The sequence below is a fragment of the Engystomops pustulosus genome, chromosome 3 (assembly GCF_040894005.1).
Source record: "Engystomops pustulosus chromosome 3, aEngPut4.maternal, whole genome shotgun sequence".
Classification (NCBI taxonomy): Eukaryota; Metazoa; Chordata; class Amphibia; order Anura; family Leptodactylidae; genus Engystomops; species Engystomops pustulosus.
In genome coordinates, this window is record NC_092413.1 from 168,725,030 (window position 1) to 168,744,998 (window position 19,969).

The 19,969-nt window shown below is 40.2% G+C and overlaps 1 protein-coding gene across 5 annotated transcripts in view; it reads left to right on the forward strand.

Annotated features, from left to right (window-relative positions):
• The first annotated feature begins 1,106 nt into the window (after positions 1-1,106).
• The window catches only part of VEPH1 (ventricular zone expressed PH domain containing 1), a 203,164-nt gene continuing 184,301 nt past the window's right edge, over positions 1,107-19,969 (forward strand). For 2 of the 5 annotated variants that reach the window (XM_072142935.1, XM_072142939.1), the window contains exons 1-2: positions 1,878-1,959; positions 17,342-17,560. In XM_072142935.1, coding sequence (XP_071999036.1) covers positions 17,423-17,560 — 138 coding nt within the window. In that variant the 5' untranslated portion in view covers positions 1,878-1,959; positions 17,342-17,422. Of the gene's footprint in view, positions 1,463-1,877; positions 1,975-17,341; positions 17,561-19,969 lie in introns of those variants that run through there. The other 3 variants (XM_072142936.1, XM_072142937.1, XM_072142938.1) reach the window with 3 other exon arrangements.

The following is a 19,969-nucleotide window of genomic DNA, read 5'->3' on the forward strand; positions in this document are numbered from 1 at the left end:
GATGTTCTTATTTCTGAAATGTTCTACCCCAGACAACAAGGTTTATTCGTAATATCCATAACATCAGACAGTGACCTAAATTGCAACTTTTTAGGCAGGCATATCACATTCCCTAATCTAACTGTTATTTATTTAGTTCTCATCTACTATTACTACTGGTAATGAGAACATGATCCCTTTATCCAACACTCAAATGTAGTTCATATCAGCAGATACAGAGAACAGAGTGTGACTGTCTAATGCAGCTTTATATATACCAGCCGCTTAGTGTAAATAAGTCTTGCTTTCCTTTTTCGATACTCCATATCCTCATAGATTGTCTGATCTCATAAGGAGAGACCTTAATCCTAGCGTCACAATTGTTTAGTGTTGGTATTCTCTAATATCATGTAACATCTGAATTGTAAACTGCTGTGGAATACTGTGGCTACATAAAAATAGATTATTATTCTTAGTTGTCATATCATACTGACTGAGGTCCTTCATCTTCACCTGCACGACCCTGGTGAGAAGTTCTAATATGTGTCTCAGTGGTTAGCACTACAGACTTGCAGCGCCTGGGTTCAAGTCCCATCCAGGTCAACAACTGTAAAGAGTTTGTATGTTCTCTCTGTGTTTGAGTGGGTTTCCTCAGGGTCCTCCACTTTCCTCCCACACTCCAAAACATACTGGTAGGTTGATTAGATTGTGAGCCCCATTGGGGACAAGGACAAATTTGGCAAGCTCTGTGCAGCGCTGCATAATCTGTGTGCGCTATATAAATAAAGAACTATTATTATCTGTGCTTCTTTGGGATAGTTAACAACTCTAAGGCATTTACCTGCATCAGCTGATATTTGGCTCCAACAGTTTATTAAAAGTAATGTCTTGATATTTTAGCCATATTCTTGAAGTTGGTTTATTTTATTGTTTCTTGAATATAACACCACCTGAGTATAAATAATAATTGTCCTTGATATTACTTGTATAAACCACCTCAGTGCCCAACGTGTTATTTATTAACATGACTTCTACATCTTAGTTAATATTTAAAGCTGTGGTATACCACAAAACCCCAGTGTACTATAAGTATGACTGTAAAGTTATTGCTGCTCACATAGGTAAAAGATGTGTGTGGAAAATGAGCTGAGGAGAATGAAGAGAAGACTTTTGTTTGCCTGAGCCCACATGAGAACTCCAGGGTAACTGAATAGTCTTTGGTTGGTTTGACAGACAATGCTGTGAGCCAGCAGACTCATTCTCACATACCAAAGGCAGGGGCTTTCAGGGGGTATCCAGACCATTGTAACAGAAGGCACCAATGCATCCACAGGCACTTTCTAGCCTCTATCCCTGCTTGTTTATGAAGGAAATGATAGATCTTGAATTCATAGAAATTCCCCTTCATATGAGAATTTTTTGCTAGAGCGGTATTGAAGAACTGGAATTTCCTGGGAAGCAATAAGTGCAGCACCCTGTAAATGTAAGTAGTGAGATTGTATAGAACGTGTTCCACTTGTACACACGACAGGTGGAGAATAACTTTCCATTCCTCTGTCCTGGCATTACGAGGGTTATTACATGACAAATGATGTTCATAGAATGCATCGATCATGTTACATTCTCTCTGAACTTGTTTGTGCAATTCTTCTGAGTAATGTCAAATAGTTATGTCCAATTCTTCAGGCCTCACTTCTTATTCTTAGAATTACCCGGAATGTTTCCATCATGTTATCTACCTGTAATAGTTTTGTAGACGGCATAGTAATTTAATGGCCAGGCTTTCGGTTTCAGAGCAGCCTCTGAATTTAAATGAAGTTACGAAACGCTCCGGTTCTTTCTCATAGGCTTTAAAAGAGACTGGTCACATTGTCCTAAATTTCCCACACTTTAAAGCAGCCGAGGAAGAGAAAGCTTAATAGATGCCTGGACAATTCTGAGCAAACATTTACTTAATACCAGAGCTTCTCTGAAACAATTGTACGTAATGGATATGTGAGTCAATACCAAAGATTATGTCATATATTGATGTGTGTATTGATGCTTATCATGCAAACCACTTAAAGCTTGATGTATGAGAAAAGTGTATTATATAATTATTTATACATGTACAAAAAACATTGTACATACAGTACTATTATTGTATACTGTGTACATAGCAACATGCTGATTATTCACGTAAATATTTATTGTCAATATGATTAGTGGAATGTAAACTTTTCATGAATAACGTCTCATCGTTTTGTCCAACTGTTTAGACCTTTTGTTTTTCTTTCTGCATGTTACTATCATTTATCTATCTGTATTTTAGAGGGCATAGTAATTTAGTGTCTCAGTAATAGTAGTGTTACAGCAATATTACAATGATAGCATTGGACATGAAATGAACAGAATGTTAGGATGCTTGCCGACCACAATTCCGTTCAAGCTATCATTTAGATGACTGATCTGTACATTAGTTCAACCGTGTCAATGAAAGACATTGTCACAGTAGCAGCCAATCTCCATGTAACCAATCTCAAATATGTAAACTTATTGCTGCGTACAGTGAGTGTTAATGAGTTTTGTCCTCAAAGTAGAAGGATATATCACATAGTGCAAAACTAAGTATGTACAAAAACAACCAAAACTAGCATTTTTGCTAGTAGGTAAATGGAAAATGAACTTTACAAGCCTAAATAATGTGGAGATGAGCAGTTTATGGGTCTTCAAGCTATATATAACTTTGTGCAGTTCATGTAAACATTTTTGTAGGCGTTAAGGCTAAATTCACACTAACGTGTGCCCGCGGTACCGTACTACCGTACCGTAGAAACATGCTGCACGCCGCCATATTTGGGATAAAGATAGGACATGTCCTATCTTTCTCCCAGCTACAGTATGGTGCGGCATGTGCGCTGCACTAAACTGCTCCATACGCCGCTGTGCGCCCATTGCCGGCCTATGGGGGAAAATATTTGCAAACTATATACGTCGGCCGTATATACATACCCAAACGGCCGTGTGAATGAGGGCTAACACTGTAACGACAACTGCCATAGTAGTTTGATGCTTAGAACTGCAGTCAGCACTGACAAGCAAGCCACCATCTTGGTTGAGTTTGTTGCCTTCCCATGACCTCACCGCACGACAGTAATCTATTTCTATGAGATCCAGGAGCCTCATTGAGGCACCTATAGCAATCACAGAACAATCTGTATTGGACTTTGCCAACATAAATACAGTGTTGTATGGCAGTGTATTATATTATCTTTCACATCCCCTAAGTTTCAAATATCCTTAAGCCCCTTCAAATTGTAAAAAAAATTTTTTAAAAGTTCAAATCACTACCTCCATGCCCTAGAACGCAAATAAAAATAACAAACAATAATAAACATGTTAGGTATCAAAATAAAAAAAAATGATTTTCACATGTAAAGAACGCAGTAACAGAAAAAATCCTCCACATGGAGTGGGGTGGGGCAGCGGAGAGGGGCACGGGTTGGCGTTACAATTACAACCATACTCTGACCATATATTGGTATATGCTGGTACTGCTCATCAAATGTAGTTAGAGGGGACATCTAGTGTCAGTGTAACGAGGGCCATCATAACCACTTCCACTAGCTGTGTCCCTGCCCACAATGGGCTAGGGGAAGTACTTAAAACAAAGAAATGATAAAAACCTAAAAAATAAATAAATAAATTAAAAGAAAAAAATAATAATGTCACAGCGGTTGAAGGTGCTTTGGGTGTTCAGACCCAGTTAGTCTTTCTTATAGCTGTAAAAGAAGCCAAGGGAACACCACACACCCTTCCTCTCACTGTGGTTAATCCGTCCAGCTCCGATCGCAGGTGTTAATCCCTTAAACACCGCACGCAACGCATCACCGCAGCGTGTAAAGGGGGTTCTGACGTGAATCAGACCCCCCACCCAGCGGTGCTTAGCGGGGAATTTGCTGCACCGATGAGAGCTCCAGGGTCTGGCCAGTCCCCCAGGGCTGCACGATGCACTCTAGAGCCGGCCCTGTCTCCTGGCAGAATGCTTAGTGTATTACATAGCACAGTGCAATACAGTTGCACTGTGTCAGATGAATAAGAGTTTGAACAAGCGATCAGAGGATCACTTTTTCAAGCTAACCTGTAAGAAAAAAAGTTTAAAGCACTTAATAAAGTTTTATCACCATCATTCAACACATCTAATAAAGTACAAAAAACACAAAATCACAAAAAAAACCCACATATTTGGTATTGCCATGTCCATAACAATCTGTACAATAAATCGGTAACATTATTGGACCTACACCAGCTCTGTCAACCAAAAAATATTAAATTAAGTTAATTTAATATTAATCCCTTCCCGCTTAGCGTCAGATATATCGGATGCTGAGCTGATGCCGGTTCAGCTCAAGATCTGAGCCGAACTGGCATCGGGAAACACGGGGTGCCAGCTGTAACATATAGCCGACACCCCAGTATAACACCTGCGGTCGAAGTGGGCTCCGATCGCGGGTGTTTAACTTGTTAAATGCCGCGGTCAGTGCAACCACGGCATTTAACTTGGCTTTGGGGGGTCTTTTCCGCACGATTGGCCCCTTGAGCCATTTTCGGGGGGCCGATCTGGACCCCAGAGATGCCTGTAAGAACTGCCAGTAAGATGGTGTATAGGCTGATACTGCTAATACCCTGCAATACATCAGTATTGCAGAGTATTATCATGAACAAGCAATCAGATGTTTGCTTGTTCATGTCCCATGGTGGAAAAAATAAAAAGTGTAAAAAAAAGTTATTCAATAAAAAATAAAGTAAGAAATCAATAAAAATGCCCATAATGCCCCATAACATATAAAGAGACATATAGCACAAAAAAGTCTAAATCATAACACAAACCCCACATATATAGTATCACCACGTCCGTAACATCCCGTAGAATAACAGTAAATAATTATTGAACTAGCATGATGAACGCTGTTAAAAAAAACTGTTATACACCCTATTCAATCCCACAAAAAATGCAATAAAAAGTGATCAAAACAACATATGTACTCCAGAATGATACTGGTGCAAAGTACAACATGTCCCGCAATAAACAAGCCATCAACCAGCTCCATAGCCAAAAAATGTAAAAATGTTATGCCACTTGGAAGACAGCAATACAAAAATTATAGATTTTTCCCACATTAGGGATTTATTTGACAAATTTAGTAAAATGTAAGAAAAAGTATTAACATATGGTATCCCCGTAATCATACTGACCCATAGAATAAAGATAACATGATTATGGTGAACACCAAAAAAAAAAAAAGAATTAAAAATCCAGTACAGATTTGATGCTTTCCTGCTTTCTGCCCTCAAGAAAAAGTTCCTAAATTTTCAACAGTAGGGGATACCAGCCCCAAAATGGTAACACTGGAAAAAGCATCTCATCCCGCAAAAAATGCCGTCACATGGCCCCAATAATGCAAAAGCTAAAATTTTATAGCCTACAAAAGGGGCCATTGAGGAAAGTAAAATCCTGGCAGCTGCAGAGCGCTCCTTCCCTTCTGCGTCTCACTGTGCCCCCATAAAACAAGCATTTCTATTTTTATCTTTTGGAAATGTGCAAATTTTAGGGCTTAATGAACGTATAACCGTCAAAATTTGACCATTTTAAATTTCACCTCCATTTTGATTCAATTACTATGAAGATCTCAAGGGGTTAACATTCTTCCTAAAAGCTGTTTCTGATAGTTTGAAGGGTGCAGATTTGAAAATGGGTTGGTTATATGCTTAATTGGTTGGTTAGATGCTAAATATGTAAAATTTCGTTCAAAACTGTATTTTTCCCCAAAATAGTCAATTCTGAAAATCCGGAAAAGCGATATTCTATTTGTAAGCCCTGAGACATCAAAATAAATTATCCAGACATTTCAAAAATTATGAAAATGTAAAGTAGACATATGGGAAATGTTATTCAGCAATTTATTTAGGTGGCAAATCTATCTGCCTGAAAACGCAATGACTTTGAATTTCGAAAATGGCAACATTTTCAAAAAATTCATCATTTTTTTTCCTTTTTTTTTTTTGTATATAAACGCAAAACTTATCAGCCAAAATTTACCACTAAAATGAAGTACAACATGTGAGGAAAAAACAATCTCAGAATGGTTTTAATAAGTAACCGTATTCAAAAGTTATAACCATATGGGGCTGAGCCTTAAGCTACAAAATGGCTGTGTCATTAAGAGGTTAATTTAACTTAAAATTAATTAAGTTATGTCTGTAATAAAATGGCAATACGAAAACAAATGAGATTTTCTGATTATTAATTTTTCTTGAGTAAAATTGTTAAAATATATAAAAAATATATGAATGAGGTATCACCATAATCATAGTGATCTATAGAATAAAAATAACATATTATTTTTATGGCATGGTTAATGTCCCCAAAAAGATGTAAAACAAAGTAAACCAGAATTCCTCATTTTCTTTTCCTCCATACATTCAAGAGTTAATAAAATCTCATCAATAAGCTAATGACCACTAAAATTAAGTATTTTAAAGCACATTTAATCTTATAGAAAATAAGCCCATATGTCACCGCCGCCCTGCAGAAACTCTTGGCTACTCAGCAATAGTGTCCAGTACCTGCGGTACCTCCCGTTACTACGGCTGCATTGTCTCCTGCTGAACCCAGGCTCTGTCTATCCATGCCCTACAAATATGACTTTGACTATGTGGTTCGGTTCCATATTCTGGCCTCTGAGTTAGCCTGGAACGAAGCAGCCCTGATTGCAACCTTTAAAAAGGGACTTTCGGAACAAGTTAAAGACGCGCTGTTTGCACGTGACTTGCCGTCTGCTCTGAGGGGTCTCATCTCACTGGCCACTCGGATTGATATCCACTTTGCTGAGCATTCTGAGGAGCAACGTCTTGAACAGCTGCAAACCAGGACCCAACTTTTTTCCTGCCTTGCTCCTGCCTTCCGAAGTCCATGGTTGCCAGTAGCAGTGTCTGCTACAGAGGAACGAATGCAGGTAGACAGAGCTAGTCTGACCCCCCCCCCCCCCACCCCCCCAGGAGCGTTCCAGACTATGACAGGGGAATCTCTGCCTTTATTGTGCAAGTCCGGAGCGCTATCTTGTTCAGTCTGTCCACGGTGTACGGAAAAACGCCTGCACCTAGGGTTCTTGGGAGAAGCGTCCCTAGGCTTCCCCGCGTCTGAATGTCCCTGTTCTTCTCAGTTTGGGAACAGGAAACCCAGTTCAAGTCTCAGCCTTCCTGGACTCTGGCTCTGCAGGGAATTTCATGGATGCTGCCTTCGTCTCCCAGCATCACTTTCCTCTGGTCTGCCTAGAAAAGTTGCTGGTTATTTCTTCCGTTAGTGGACAGATTCTCCATGACCCGGTCCAGTACTGTACGGAGCCTCTGTCTCTGCAAATTGGGGCATTGCACAAGGAGAGACTGTCATTTTATGTGCTCCCCCAGTCTACGTCTTCAGTGCTTTTGGGTCTCCCGTGGTTGCAGCAACATGCTCCAGTGCTCGACTGGCAGACTGGGGAAATCCTTTGTTGGAGAGCACTCTCGCTGTCTTAAGGCTCTCGATCCGGTTCCCGACATTTAGTCTCCGGACTCCTCCAAGCAGCTGACAGGTTTTCCCGCTTCTTATAAGGACTTTACGGATGTTTTCTCTGAGAAGAAAGCAGAGATTCTGCCACCACACCATATCTATGACTGCCCCATTGACCTGCTGGTGGGTTCATCTCCTCCACGAGGTCAGGTATACCCGTTATCTGTGCCTGAAACTGCGGCTATGTCGGCCTACATCAAGGACAATTTGCAGAAGGGATTCATCTGCAAGTCGTCTTCCCCTGCCGGTGCTGGATTCTTCTTGGTGGCCAAGAAGGATGGTTCTCTCCGCCCGTGCATTGACTACCTAGGCCTTTATAAAGTCACGGTGAAAAAACGTTACCCGTTGCCTCTCACATCCTTGAACTGACATTTTTAGTATCTTGTAATGCCCTTTGGACTCTGCAGTTCACCAGCAGTGTTTCAGAAATTTGTCAACAATATCTTCCGAGACTTGCTCTCCACTTGTGTCCTTGTTTAATTGGATGATATTACGGTGTTTTCTCCTAACCTGCAGTCTCATCAGGTCCACATCCAGCAAGTTCTTAGGCGCCTAAGGGCCAATCGTCTGTATGCTAAACTCGTAAAATGCCAGTTTCATCAAAGTAGGCTTCCGTTCCTGGACAAAGGACTACAGATGGATCCTGCCAAGCTCTCTGCCATGCTTCAGTGACCTTGCCCAGTGGAACTATGTGCTATACAGAGATTTCAGGGTTTCAACATTTCTCCTCTCTTGTATCTCCTATTGTGGCGCTGACTAAGAAAAGCACCAATACGAGAATTCTCCAGTTCTCACATGGCCTGATATGGAGAGACTGTTCCTGCTAGAGGTGGATGCCTCATAGGTTGGTGCTGGAGCCGTTCTTATTCAGAAAGGGCCCAAAGGTAAAACCCTCCCCTGCGGCTTCTTCTATAGAACCTTCGCCGCCGCAGAGAGGAATTATTCAATTGGTGATCTGGAACTTCTGGCCATAAAGCTAGGTGGAATGGTGCTATCTTCTAAAAGGAGCTCATCATCTGGTCTATGTTTACACTGACCACAAGAATCTTCTGTATCTCCAGACCGCCCAGTGTCTGAATGCTCGACAGGCTCGTTGGTCCCTCTTCTTTTCCAGGTTCAACTTCTTGATTAACTTCCGTCCAGCTGTGAAGAACGTCAAATCTGATGCCCTCTCTCGTGCCTCTGATGTTGTTGGGGAAGAAACGGCTCCTAGTCTTATCATTTCTCCAGAACTTCTGATTGTTGCTGCTCCTGTGGACCTATGGCAGCTTCCTGGCAAGATCTATGTCCGACTAGCTCTTCGGAAGAGGATACTAACTTGGGACCATTGCTCTTGTGTGGCTGGACACCATGGAGTGCAGAGATCTATCGCTCTCATATCTCGTTACTACTGGTGGCCAGATCTTTTGTAACCTTGTCACGTCTGTGCTTTGTCAATGTGCTTTGTCTGTGAGTTCCATGGAAAGTTCCTTAGACCTCATGATTCTCATGTGCTTTGAAGTGCACCGTGAACTGTGAGGGCTTAAATAGACAGGTGTATGTCATTCCTAATCAAGTCCAATCAGTTCAATTAAACACAGCTGGACTCCAATGAAGACGTAGAACCATCTCCAGGAGGATCAGAAGAAAATGGTGTAAATACTAACAGGTAAAACTGAATTCACCTTCACATGCCTTTACCCTCCGCCCTTTTTTTTACAGCAAGGGATTAAATAAAAATGAAATGAACAAAACCTCTAACAACACCAGCACAAAATTCTCCAAAGTTGTCCCCAGATCATTTACATCTGTCCAGCCCAGTATCACCCATCTGACAGAAGAAAACCTAATCAACTTACCTGAAATTATGCTAATTAGCCTGATAGAATTGTACAGAAAACTAAAGTTATTGTTCCGAAAGGTGGTTCTACAAGCTGTTGATTCATGGGTGGACATGAATCCTTTTCCACCTTGGCTTTTCCATCTTGGATCCAATATTGGTAAATAGTTTATCATAGTATATAAGGGTGGAAAAAGACGCAAGTCCATTTAACCTATAAGAATTAAACAAATGTTTTTCCCCCATAACCTGTGATATTCTTGCCCTCCAGAAAGGCATCCAGGCCTTTCTTGAATATGTTATAGAATTCGCCATAACAACCTCCTGCAGCAGAGAGTTTCATAGTCTCACTGCTCTTAAAGTAAAGAATCAACGCCTTTGGTGATGGTAGGACGTAGAGGAAGCCCCCTTGTCCTGGTCACAGGCCTAGGTAAAAAAAGAACTTTGGAGAGATCCCTGTACTGCTTGTTCGGGTATTTGTACATTGTAATAACGTCTCCTCTCAGACATCTTTTTTCTAAACTGAATAACCTGTTATTCAGGTCTGTTGGTTAGGTCTGTTGGTTAGGTTAAGGTCTCTGTTTTCTATCACTATGCCAATTGCCAAATACACAGATTTTCCCCTAGTTCTAGCAGTCTCATTTTATGTAGCAACCTTTTATGCAGCACTATATCAAATGTCTTGGAAAAGTCCAGATACACAATATCCACAGCCTCCCCCAGGTCCAATCTGTAACTTGCCTCCATATAGAGGCTAATAAAATTAATTTGACAGGACCGATCCCTCATAAACCAATGCTGATGCTAAGTAAAAAGGCTATGTACAGTGAAAAACTCCAGGAAAGCATCTCTAACAAAACCTCAAATATTTTCCCTACCACAGAAGTTAGAATCACAGGTCTGTAGTTTCCAGGATCACTTTTTGATCCTTTTTTGTATTGGCATCACATTTGCTATGCGCCAGTCCTGTGGAACAGAACCAGTTCTTAATCTTCAAATATTAAAAATAATGGTCTGTCTATCAGGGTACATCGTTCATACAGTATCCGAGGGTCTATACCATCTTGTCCTGGTGATTTTTCTATTTTAGTGGTTGTGATGCGGCACCAGTACCTCTTTCTGGGTTAAACTCCAAAGTTTAATTGTTGAAATTCCAAAGAGAATTTACATTATTCCTACCTTTGTGTTTTAGCACCTTAAATGCCTTATATTTGTCGCTTATTGCTCTGCTTACAGTACTAGTTAACCACACTGGCTTTTTTTTTTGTTTCTTCAATGCTTTTTCCCATATCGGTGTCTTTTTCACAGACCTTTTTAGAACATTTGTGAAAATGGCCCATTTTTTTAGGTGCTTTTGTCTTTGAGAACATTGTCCCAGTTTATGCCTATAAGGTTCTCTCTTAGCTGCTGAAAATTTTCCCTCCATAAGTTAAGCGTGTGTGTTGCTCCCCTACTAAGCGTTTTAGTAAAGCTTAATATAAAATCAGTAGTATTGTGGTCACTATTACCCAGGTTCCCCCCAACCTGTAATTTTGATATTCGATCTGTTGGTTAGCATAAGGTTCAGAAGTTCCCCCCTCCTGTTGGCTCCAGGTCTAGTTGCGACAGTCTTTTGTTGTTGACAAGAACCTGCTGTCTTTGAAGGACCTGCAGGTTTCTGCCCCCCCCCCCGTCAATATCTGTGTAATTGAAGTCCCCCCATGATAAGTACTTCACCATCCTTTGAGGCCCCATCTATTTGGCTTATCATCAGTTCCTCTTCTGCCTCCATTATATTTGGAGTCTTATAACAAACCCCTAGTAATATTTTACTATTCTTTTTTTTCCCTGTATGTTCACCCATGTGGACTCCACATTTTAATTTTTGTCACTGATGTCATCTCGCAGGACGGGCTTGAGGCAAGATTTTACATAGAAATAAAACCCTTCTCCTTTTTTATTTATACAATCATTTCCTAAAAAACATATAACCATCTATAGCAGTGATGGCGAACCTATGGCACGGGTGCCAGAGGCGGCACTCAGAGCCCTTTCTGTGGGCACCCGTGCCATCGCCCCAGCACACTAGACAGGACTCAAAGTATCTTCCTGCAGTTCCAAGCAACTTAAAAGATGCGACTTTCAGTCATATTTTGATACTTACTTCGCTACTTGGGACTGTAGGAAGAGGGAGAATTGGACAGGGTCGAATTATTATAGGACCTCCTGCTGGCCCCACGATCCTGTGTACAGAGGGAAACTGGAAAGAAGCTAAAATGATGAAAATTTTCCATCTTTCTACTGTGTTGCTGTCCTCAGGAGGCCAATATGATTGAAAGTTGTTGAACAGGGAGCAATAAGTTACTGTTTAATTTTTGGTTGGCACCTCGTGATAAATAAGGGGGGTTTTGGGTTGCAGTTTGGGCACTCGGCCACTAAAAGGTTCGCCATCACTGATCTATAGTAACAGCCCAGTCATTGCTACTGTCCAGCCATGTCTCGCTGATACCCACTATATCATATTTGGTCTTCAACATTAAGAGTTTGCGAGGCTTCTGGCATTTGTATACATACACTTTATATGGTTATACCTATCCTTCTAACTTTGGTTCTTATTCCCTAATCTTATCCCCCCCCCCCATCCCCGATGTACTATGACTATTCCCAGTTCCCTATCTACACTGTCTTCTTTCCCTGTACAAGTAGTTGCCCTCCCCCCAAGTTTCTAGTTTAAACCCTTAAGGACACAGCCAGTTTATATCTTAAAGGACACCTGTCATCAGGTCTCTGTCACTATTCCTGTCACCTTTACCTGTTGGAGCAGCTCACAAGGATCCCATCCCAGCCTTTATCTAGTCAATTCATACATTAATCATTGCAAAATGATATTTTCTTTATTATGTAAATGAGGCTGGTCACATGGTCAGAAGCAGTGATGTCACCGTGTTCCCCCACCCCTCTCCTCCCCCTGCTCATGTCTGTGTGTAATGTATAGTAAAGCATTGCTGGTGTGTGTGCTTTATCTGCTGACATGCTGCATCCCCCTAATACACAGAGACACAGTCATCAGCTACACAAGTACCTGACATGTTCTGCTATACACATGTGTGATACACAGACATCAGCTACACAAGTACCTGACATGTTCTGCTATAACGTGGCTGCCGGGAGCTGTTGTATCTGTCCTATACACACACAGGCTGCAGGGGGCGTCAGCACCAGGAAGCATTATACAGCCTCACACCATTATACAGGCTGTCAGTGAAGCATTGGGGGGGTGTGGCTGTACCTCCCACTCATGAATAAGCTGGACAGCTTGAATATGCTAATGACTCATTGGACATTTCACAGGTCATTTGCATACAGCTTTAGGACCTCATTGCTTAGATTTACAGGCATGTAGAGGGACAATGAAGGGATAGAGGCAATGCTTTCTAATGGCAGTTTATGAAAATATATTTAGTTTAGGGGGGTTATTTTGCAAGTTCTCTTTAACGCTCAGCCTCATTTTTTACCAAATTTGAAATGATTGCATTTTCAGGCAGATAGACTTACCACCTAAATAAGTTGCTGAATTACATTTTCATAATTTTTGAAATGTCTGGATAATTTATTTTGATGTCACGTGGCTTACAAATCAAATCTCGATTTTCTGTATTTTCAGAATTGACTATTTTGGGGATAAACACTGTTTTGAATGAAATTTTACATATTTAACATAAAAAAATCCCTATAGAATCAACCCATTTTCTAATCTGCACCCCTCAAATCAGAAACAGCTTTTAGGAAGACTGTTAACCCCTTGAGATCTTCATAGTAATTGAATCAAAATAGAGGTGAAATTTAGAATGGTCAAATTTTGTCGGTCATACGTTCATTTAGCCCTAAAATTTACACATTTCCAAAAGATAAAAGTAGAGAAAACCCACTGTACAATTTATTATTCTCCCGAGTACAGAGACCCCTCCACATGTGGCTGTTACTTGTTTTATGGGCGCACAGCGAGGTGCAGGAGGCAAGGAAATCATTGGCCCTTTTTGCAGGCTATAAAATTTTTGGTTATTGGGACCATGTGATGACATTTTTTTGCGGGATGAGATGCTTTTTCCAGTGTTACCATTTTGGGGTTGGTATCCACTATTGTTGAAAATTTAGGAACTTTTTTTTTAGGGCAGGAGTAGAAAAGCATCACTTCTGTACTGGATTTTTTACTTTTCTTTTCGCGTTCAGAGTATAGCCTAATAATCATGTTATCTTTATTCTATGGGTCGATATGATTACAGGGATACCATACTTGAATATTTTTTCTTACGCTTCCACATAAAACCCTAATGTGGGGAAAAACGGAGCTGGTTGATGGCTTGTTTTTTGCGGGAGATGTTGTACTTTGCAACGGTATCATTCTGGAATACATATGTTTTTTTTATCATTTTTTATAGCATTTTTTGTGGGATTAACTAGGTAAAAATCATAATTTTTGCAGTTTTTTTAAACGGAATTCATTGGGCAGGTTCAGTAATGGTTTACTTTTATTCTATGGGTTGTTATGGATGCGGTGAAACTATATATGTGGGGTTTGTGTTATTATTTAGACTTTTTTTGTGTTATATGTCTCTTTATATGTTATGTGGCTTATGGACATTTTTTATTGATTTATTGCTTTATTTTTTTATTGAATAAGATTTTTTTTTCCACTATGGGACATGAACAAGCAATCATCTGATTGCTTGTTCATGATCATACTCTGCTATACTGATGCACTGTGCCTTTATAATGACGTCCCCCAAAGATGGCAATCATGGGGGATAGACCCCTGGAAGGCAGGTTAAATGCCGTGGTCAGCAGTTTAGTTACAGCCGGCACCCCGAATATTCCTATGCCTGTTCGGCTCCGATCCAGAGCTGAGCCGTGGAGCAGGAAGGGGTTAAATACTCCTCCAACCTTCTAGCCATTTTCCTCCAAACATCTGCAACCTACCCATTGAGGTGCAGCCCATTCCTACTGTAAAGCCTGTAGCCGATACCAAAGTCAGCCAGTTCTCCATGAACCCAAAACCCTCCTTCCTACACCAACTTTTGAGCCACTTATTTACCTCCCTGATCTCCAGCTGCCTTTCTGGTGTGGCACATGGTACAGGTAGTATTTCCGAAAAAAACACCTTTGAGGTCTTTGCCCTGAGCTTATGGCCTAAGTCCCTGAAACCATTTTTAAGGACCTTCCACCTACTTCTTTGTCATTGGTGCAAATATGGACCTTGACTGCTGGATCCTCACCAGCCCCTGCCAGTAATCAGTGAACACAATCCACAACATACCGAACCCCAGCACCCGGCAAACAACACACTGGGACCCATTTACTTACATTCCCCCTGTAGTTAGCTGAATGTGCATTGTCTGGCGATAAGATCATGCTCCCAATATATCCTTCTTGTGCCGTCCGATATCTATCTATCTATCTATATATTTATATAAAACCTTACTGATATAAATATTATTATTTCAGCTCTATCACTGCTTATAAAGACAACTGCTCTTTAGTATAAATCCACTTTCACACACAGTCCGGTTGCAGGACAATGTCATAAAGCTGATTTAATCTGCATTCCATAGATTCCATCCGCAGTGCTTTACTAATTAATAGGTGTTCTAGCAGCAGACCTTCCACATTCTCATTCAGAGACATGAAGGTCATGTTTCCAAAGTTTGTCACAATTTAGGTTGAAAAAGTTTTTATGCCTTTCTAAGTAACTCTAGCTATCAGTATTTTATTATGTGTACTCTATTGTGTTATCCAGACCTTTTGTCCTAATGATTATTCTGCTGCCTAGGATTTTGTAACCCACCACCAAATTGTTTTTGACTCAGATCGCCTGACATTATTTTTCTCTTATTTTTTTGTTTTACTGTTGTGTGTATAAACCCATGGTAGCGACCATCGGCCAATTGTCCTGTGCAATATAGCACTAAGCCAGCAAGGACAGAGGTTGTGGGAAGTGCTGGGCTTGCACAGAAAGATAAGGCCAAGATATATTATTGTGTCTGCACCAGTTTTTTGTGCATGAATAGATGTGTCTTTGGAGCTTACCCATGTATTCATTATGTTCTTGTGCCACAATTGTGTCATGGTTGCATTTTGTCCAATACTTTTCAACACTGTGCACCTGAAAGGGTGTGGTCCTTTGTGTTCCTAGTTTATGGTCCTATGTGTTCCTAGTTTGTCGCTAGTTTATTTCTGCGATGCACCACAAGTCTGTTGCAGCAGCTTGAATCAAAGTGCACCAGGAAAAAATAGATGCAACTGTTTGTACAGCCTGAAAACTGACCGGATCAACTACGAGTGTGCAACACTATTAAATAATGTGGTGCAACTGGTGCACACAGTTTTTGTATATCTGGGCCTATGAGTTAATAGTAAAGTAAAATGGGGGGGTGTTGATTGAAAATAACTCAAATATCATCAATGCATGTTTTTTTTTGGGAGAGCAGAAGTTTAAATGACCATAATGCTCTTTTCAAGAGTTATATTCTTTGCATGTTGGCTCAAAAACTGCAGTAAATGCCTTGTGATACATGACATGCTGGTCAGAGAAGCCAGAAAACTGAGATTGTGTAGGAAGTCTGACTCCACCAATCGGCTGCTTCTAGGACCAAATGCAGCTTCTTCTATTTCCTGAAACAACATAGACAGTGGAGTCATAATTCCATCTCTGTTCTTTGTGTATTTGTTGAGCTGCAGTCGTCCAACACAGCCACTACACAGAATTCAGAGCTGTTTCTTACTTTGATAATCTATTTTCTATGGAAAACCCCTTTGTCATCATAGTATCACAGAAGGTCAGGGTGATCTATCCTTTATTCATTGAAAATCATTAAAGAGAACCTGTCATGCAATTTAACCCACTCACAGTAAATACTTCATTTAAAACTATGATTAAAAAGCATTACCCTTATCCCTAAATGGTTCCATGACTGCAATGTTTATATGCAGATCACTTGATGTGAGCCAAATGTCACTACGTGAGTCCAATGAAGCCCTGCATATTCATGAGTTACTAACACTGCATCCTTGTTCCTGATTGACAGGTCTCACTGCTAAAGAACTGTTTCTATGTGAAACATTGATAGAGAGCTCTGTTACATCATTAGCCACTTCATGTCCTGTGACCACAGAGACGTTATCTTAGGTCCTGTTACATTTACAACATCTAGCCCATGTATGTATCTGATCACATGAAATTACAGCAGCCACCATGGACGATGGGGAGGAGTAAAAGTCCATGGAGGCATACTATCATCATGTCATGATATTGCCATGTGCTCAGATACATACATGGGGTAGACGTTACAAACGTAACTGGGTAAAAGGATCTTTGATGACATCACCCTGGCCACATGACATGCTTAGAAGAGACATGGGACATGGGGAGGTGTAGATGGGAGGGGCCAGCTGAGCAGGACACACCCTCTGAAGCCAGGTAATATAAGATAAAGTAGATTTATGGAGATATAAGGAGAACAATTTTCACCTAAAAGAAGAGCATCAGTTAGTTAATATAGCACTATGGGAACCTGTCACTAGCTATATTTGTGAAAATGTGGCGACAGGTTCCCTTTAAGGTCATCTAGTCTGATGAAATCAGACGTCTCACTGTTTGGCACAAGTTACACAGGATTATATTTTCCACTGGAAATATTGGAGTAGTTAAAATAGTTATTAATTAACGGAACTAAAAACAGGAAACACCTAGAGCTTAACTACTACCAAATAGTCTTCAGACTTAAACATTAAACATTGAACTTTTATGTAATGCTAAATATACTCAGCTTTAACAAATGTGAGGAAATGTTAGGGAGTCCCTTATAGTATTCTTACAGTGCACTATAAAAGGTACAATAAGGAGTTTATTCATATGACTGTATTGGATAGCTCTGTGTCCTCAGGGTGACTGATTGTGCTGATTTATGTTTCTGTTCCAGTTACAAGAAGAAAAAGGAAATACTAATTTTTTATTTGTAAATGGATGGATGTAACGATTGTCTATGTAGCAAGTAACAGCCATGCACCATTTGTTCCAGTTGGTATTGGAACAGAAAGACCTTTCTAGAGCTGGGGATTTATTCTCCTTAGATGATTCAGAAATTGAAGAGACCTTGTCCGAAGCTCTCATTCAAATAAAGTTGATATCTTCTTCTCCGGTGAGTACAGTATATATCACTGCATTAACCCAAACACTTTTCAAATAAAACTTCTAGCGGGGTTGTGTATTAATTGATGTTTTAAGTTCTAATAAATTAAAGTAATTTTCCCATTCCCAATCTCAACAGTTCCAGTACAATTCAATAGTTTCCCGCTCTCCTGTTAGTCTCTGTATCCTGTATATAATTTAGAGTGCATTCCAACAAAGAGCAGGGGTGCTTGCAAAGTGATTAATCACAGAAGTAGGAAATGTGCATACCTTATACTTAGTTTTTGCAATTTTTTGAACTTAGAACTCTTCTTCTCATACAATGAATATAAGTGTGCAAATAAGAGGGTTTCCCGCTAATACACTGTATAATATTTACCCATTTATAGGTTACCGCTAGTTTATGGGAGCAGAACCTGAGTATGATAACACAGACGGCTACTACATAAAGAATGACCCAGAAAAGTCAGATTATGCTGATCATTAGAGCCTAAAGAGGAGATAAACTAAGGGCAGGTCAAGCATGTGCAAAATTTAGTTAAGCGAAGGAGCCTACTAGAATTCAACATTCTTCATTAATTATCTCGGTGAAAGTTCATGCAACTCTGAGCTACTTTTTAATAGCCAAGACTATATTACAGCTTTAACCTATCATCATCAATACATTTTAGCTGCAACCCATTACATAGGATTAAATCAGCAAATCTCCTTCTTTAAATTATATTTGATGAGCATTCTGATTCCCTGTGGAGGGGCCATTATTCCAGTGCTTCTCTATTTAGCTTCCCGATCTAGTGGCTCCTGCTCAGAATGATGCTTCTCCCATTATAAAAAAAGGGTTTACAGAAAAAATTCATTTGCACAAAGTCTTTTTGAAGAATGCTTATGATGCAGTGCACAATACTCACACTTGCGTAGTGTAACTCTGGAGATGGCTGGGGACAGCGGTGAAATGCCAGGCACATTGTGTATGCATGGACATTTTAAACTAGCTTGTAGTAATGTGCCAAGGAGCATGCAGAGGGGTGAGTTCATTTTTGTCCTTTTTTCCGCCTTTTTGATAAACAAATCTACTTTTCAATTAAGACAACTTATTATTTTATGATGTGAATCATTATGTGTTAGATGTGACACGTTTATGAAATGTACATTTAGGTGCAAGTTTATTCCAGTCTCCTACTGGCATAGGAAAAATGAGAAACTAATTGCACCAAATTTGTGTGACTTTTGTGCGACTTTTTAACTAAAAAGTTTCATATCCACTGCAGGCTCATGTCATGTCTCATATTAACCAAGCTGTCTAAGCAACTTTAATAAGTCTGATGTGCAACAGACATCTTGGGGTAGATGTGCCATACACTGCCACTGTGTGCGCCAGCATATGATATAATCCCTGCCACCTCCTGCTGTGCCAGATTTTCCCAGCGAGCGGCTGTGGTTGTGGGGCAGTTCTATGCTGGGTTCTGGCTGTCATAGACTTACGCTATAGCCTGTGCCTGCTTGGGTGTTGGCTATAGGTAGTGCACACTTGCCTCATGCTTGGCCACTCAGCCACTCGCCGGACACATCCCCCTTCATGCCCTTCAATACCCACTCGGGAGGTGACGAAAGGGGGAGAAATAGGTGAAATTCGAGGAATTGTGCCTATTTCAGGGCTTTCTGCCCGTTTTTTTGGCATACAAGCTGCCACTTAAAGTGGTTGCCAGGAGGTTGAAAAACATGATTTCTTCCAAAAACACCTCACCTGATGGTTTGTGTTATTATGCAGCTCAGATGTATAGAGATGAATGGAGCTCAGTTTCAATTCCACATACTATTCATTGTCTTATGTGGCACTGTTTTTGGAAGAAAGCAACCATGTTTTTAGTAGTACGTAACAGACTTAAACTAGAGTATGATCCTTTCTAATGATAAATCTGTACCTCGATGTTTTGAGTCAGACAACCCCTGTAACTCAACCCAAAATTTTATATCAAACAACAGTTATACATGTGTATGATTATCCAGCTACAGTGCCTACAAGTAGTATTCAACCCCCTGCAGATTTAGCAGGTTTGATAAGAAGCAAATAAGTTAGAGCCTTCAAACAAGAGCAGGATTTATTAACAGATGCATAAATCTTACAAACCAAAAAGTTATGTTGCTTAGTTATATTTTAATAAATTTTAAACATAAAAGTGTGTGTCAATTATTATTCAACCCCTAGGTTTAATATTTTGTGGAATAACCCTTGTTTGCAATTACAGCTAATAATCATCTTTTATAAGACCTGATCAGGCCGGCACAGGTCTCTGGAGTTATCTTGGCCCACTCCTCCATGCAGATCTTCTCCAAGTTATCTAGGTTCTTTGGGTGTCTCATGTGGACTTTAATCTTGAGATCCTTCCACAAGTTTTCAATTGGGTTAAGGTCAGGAGAC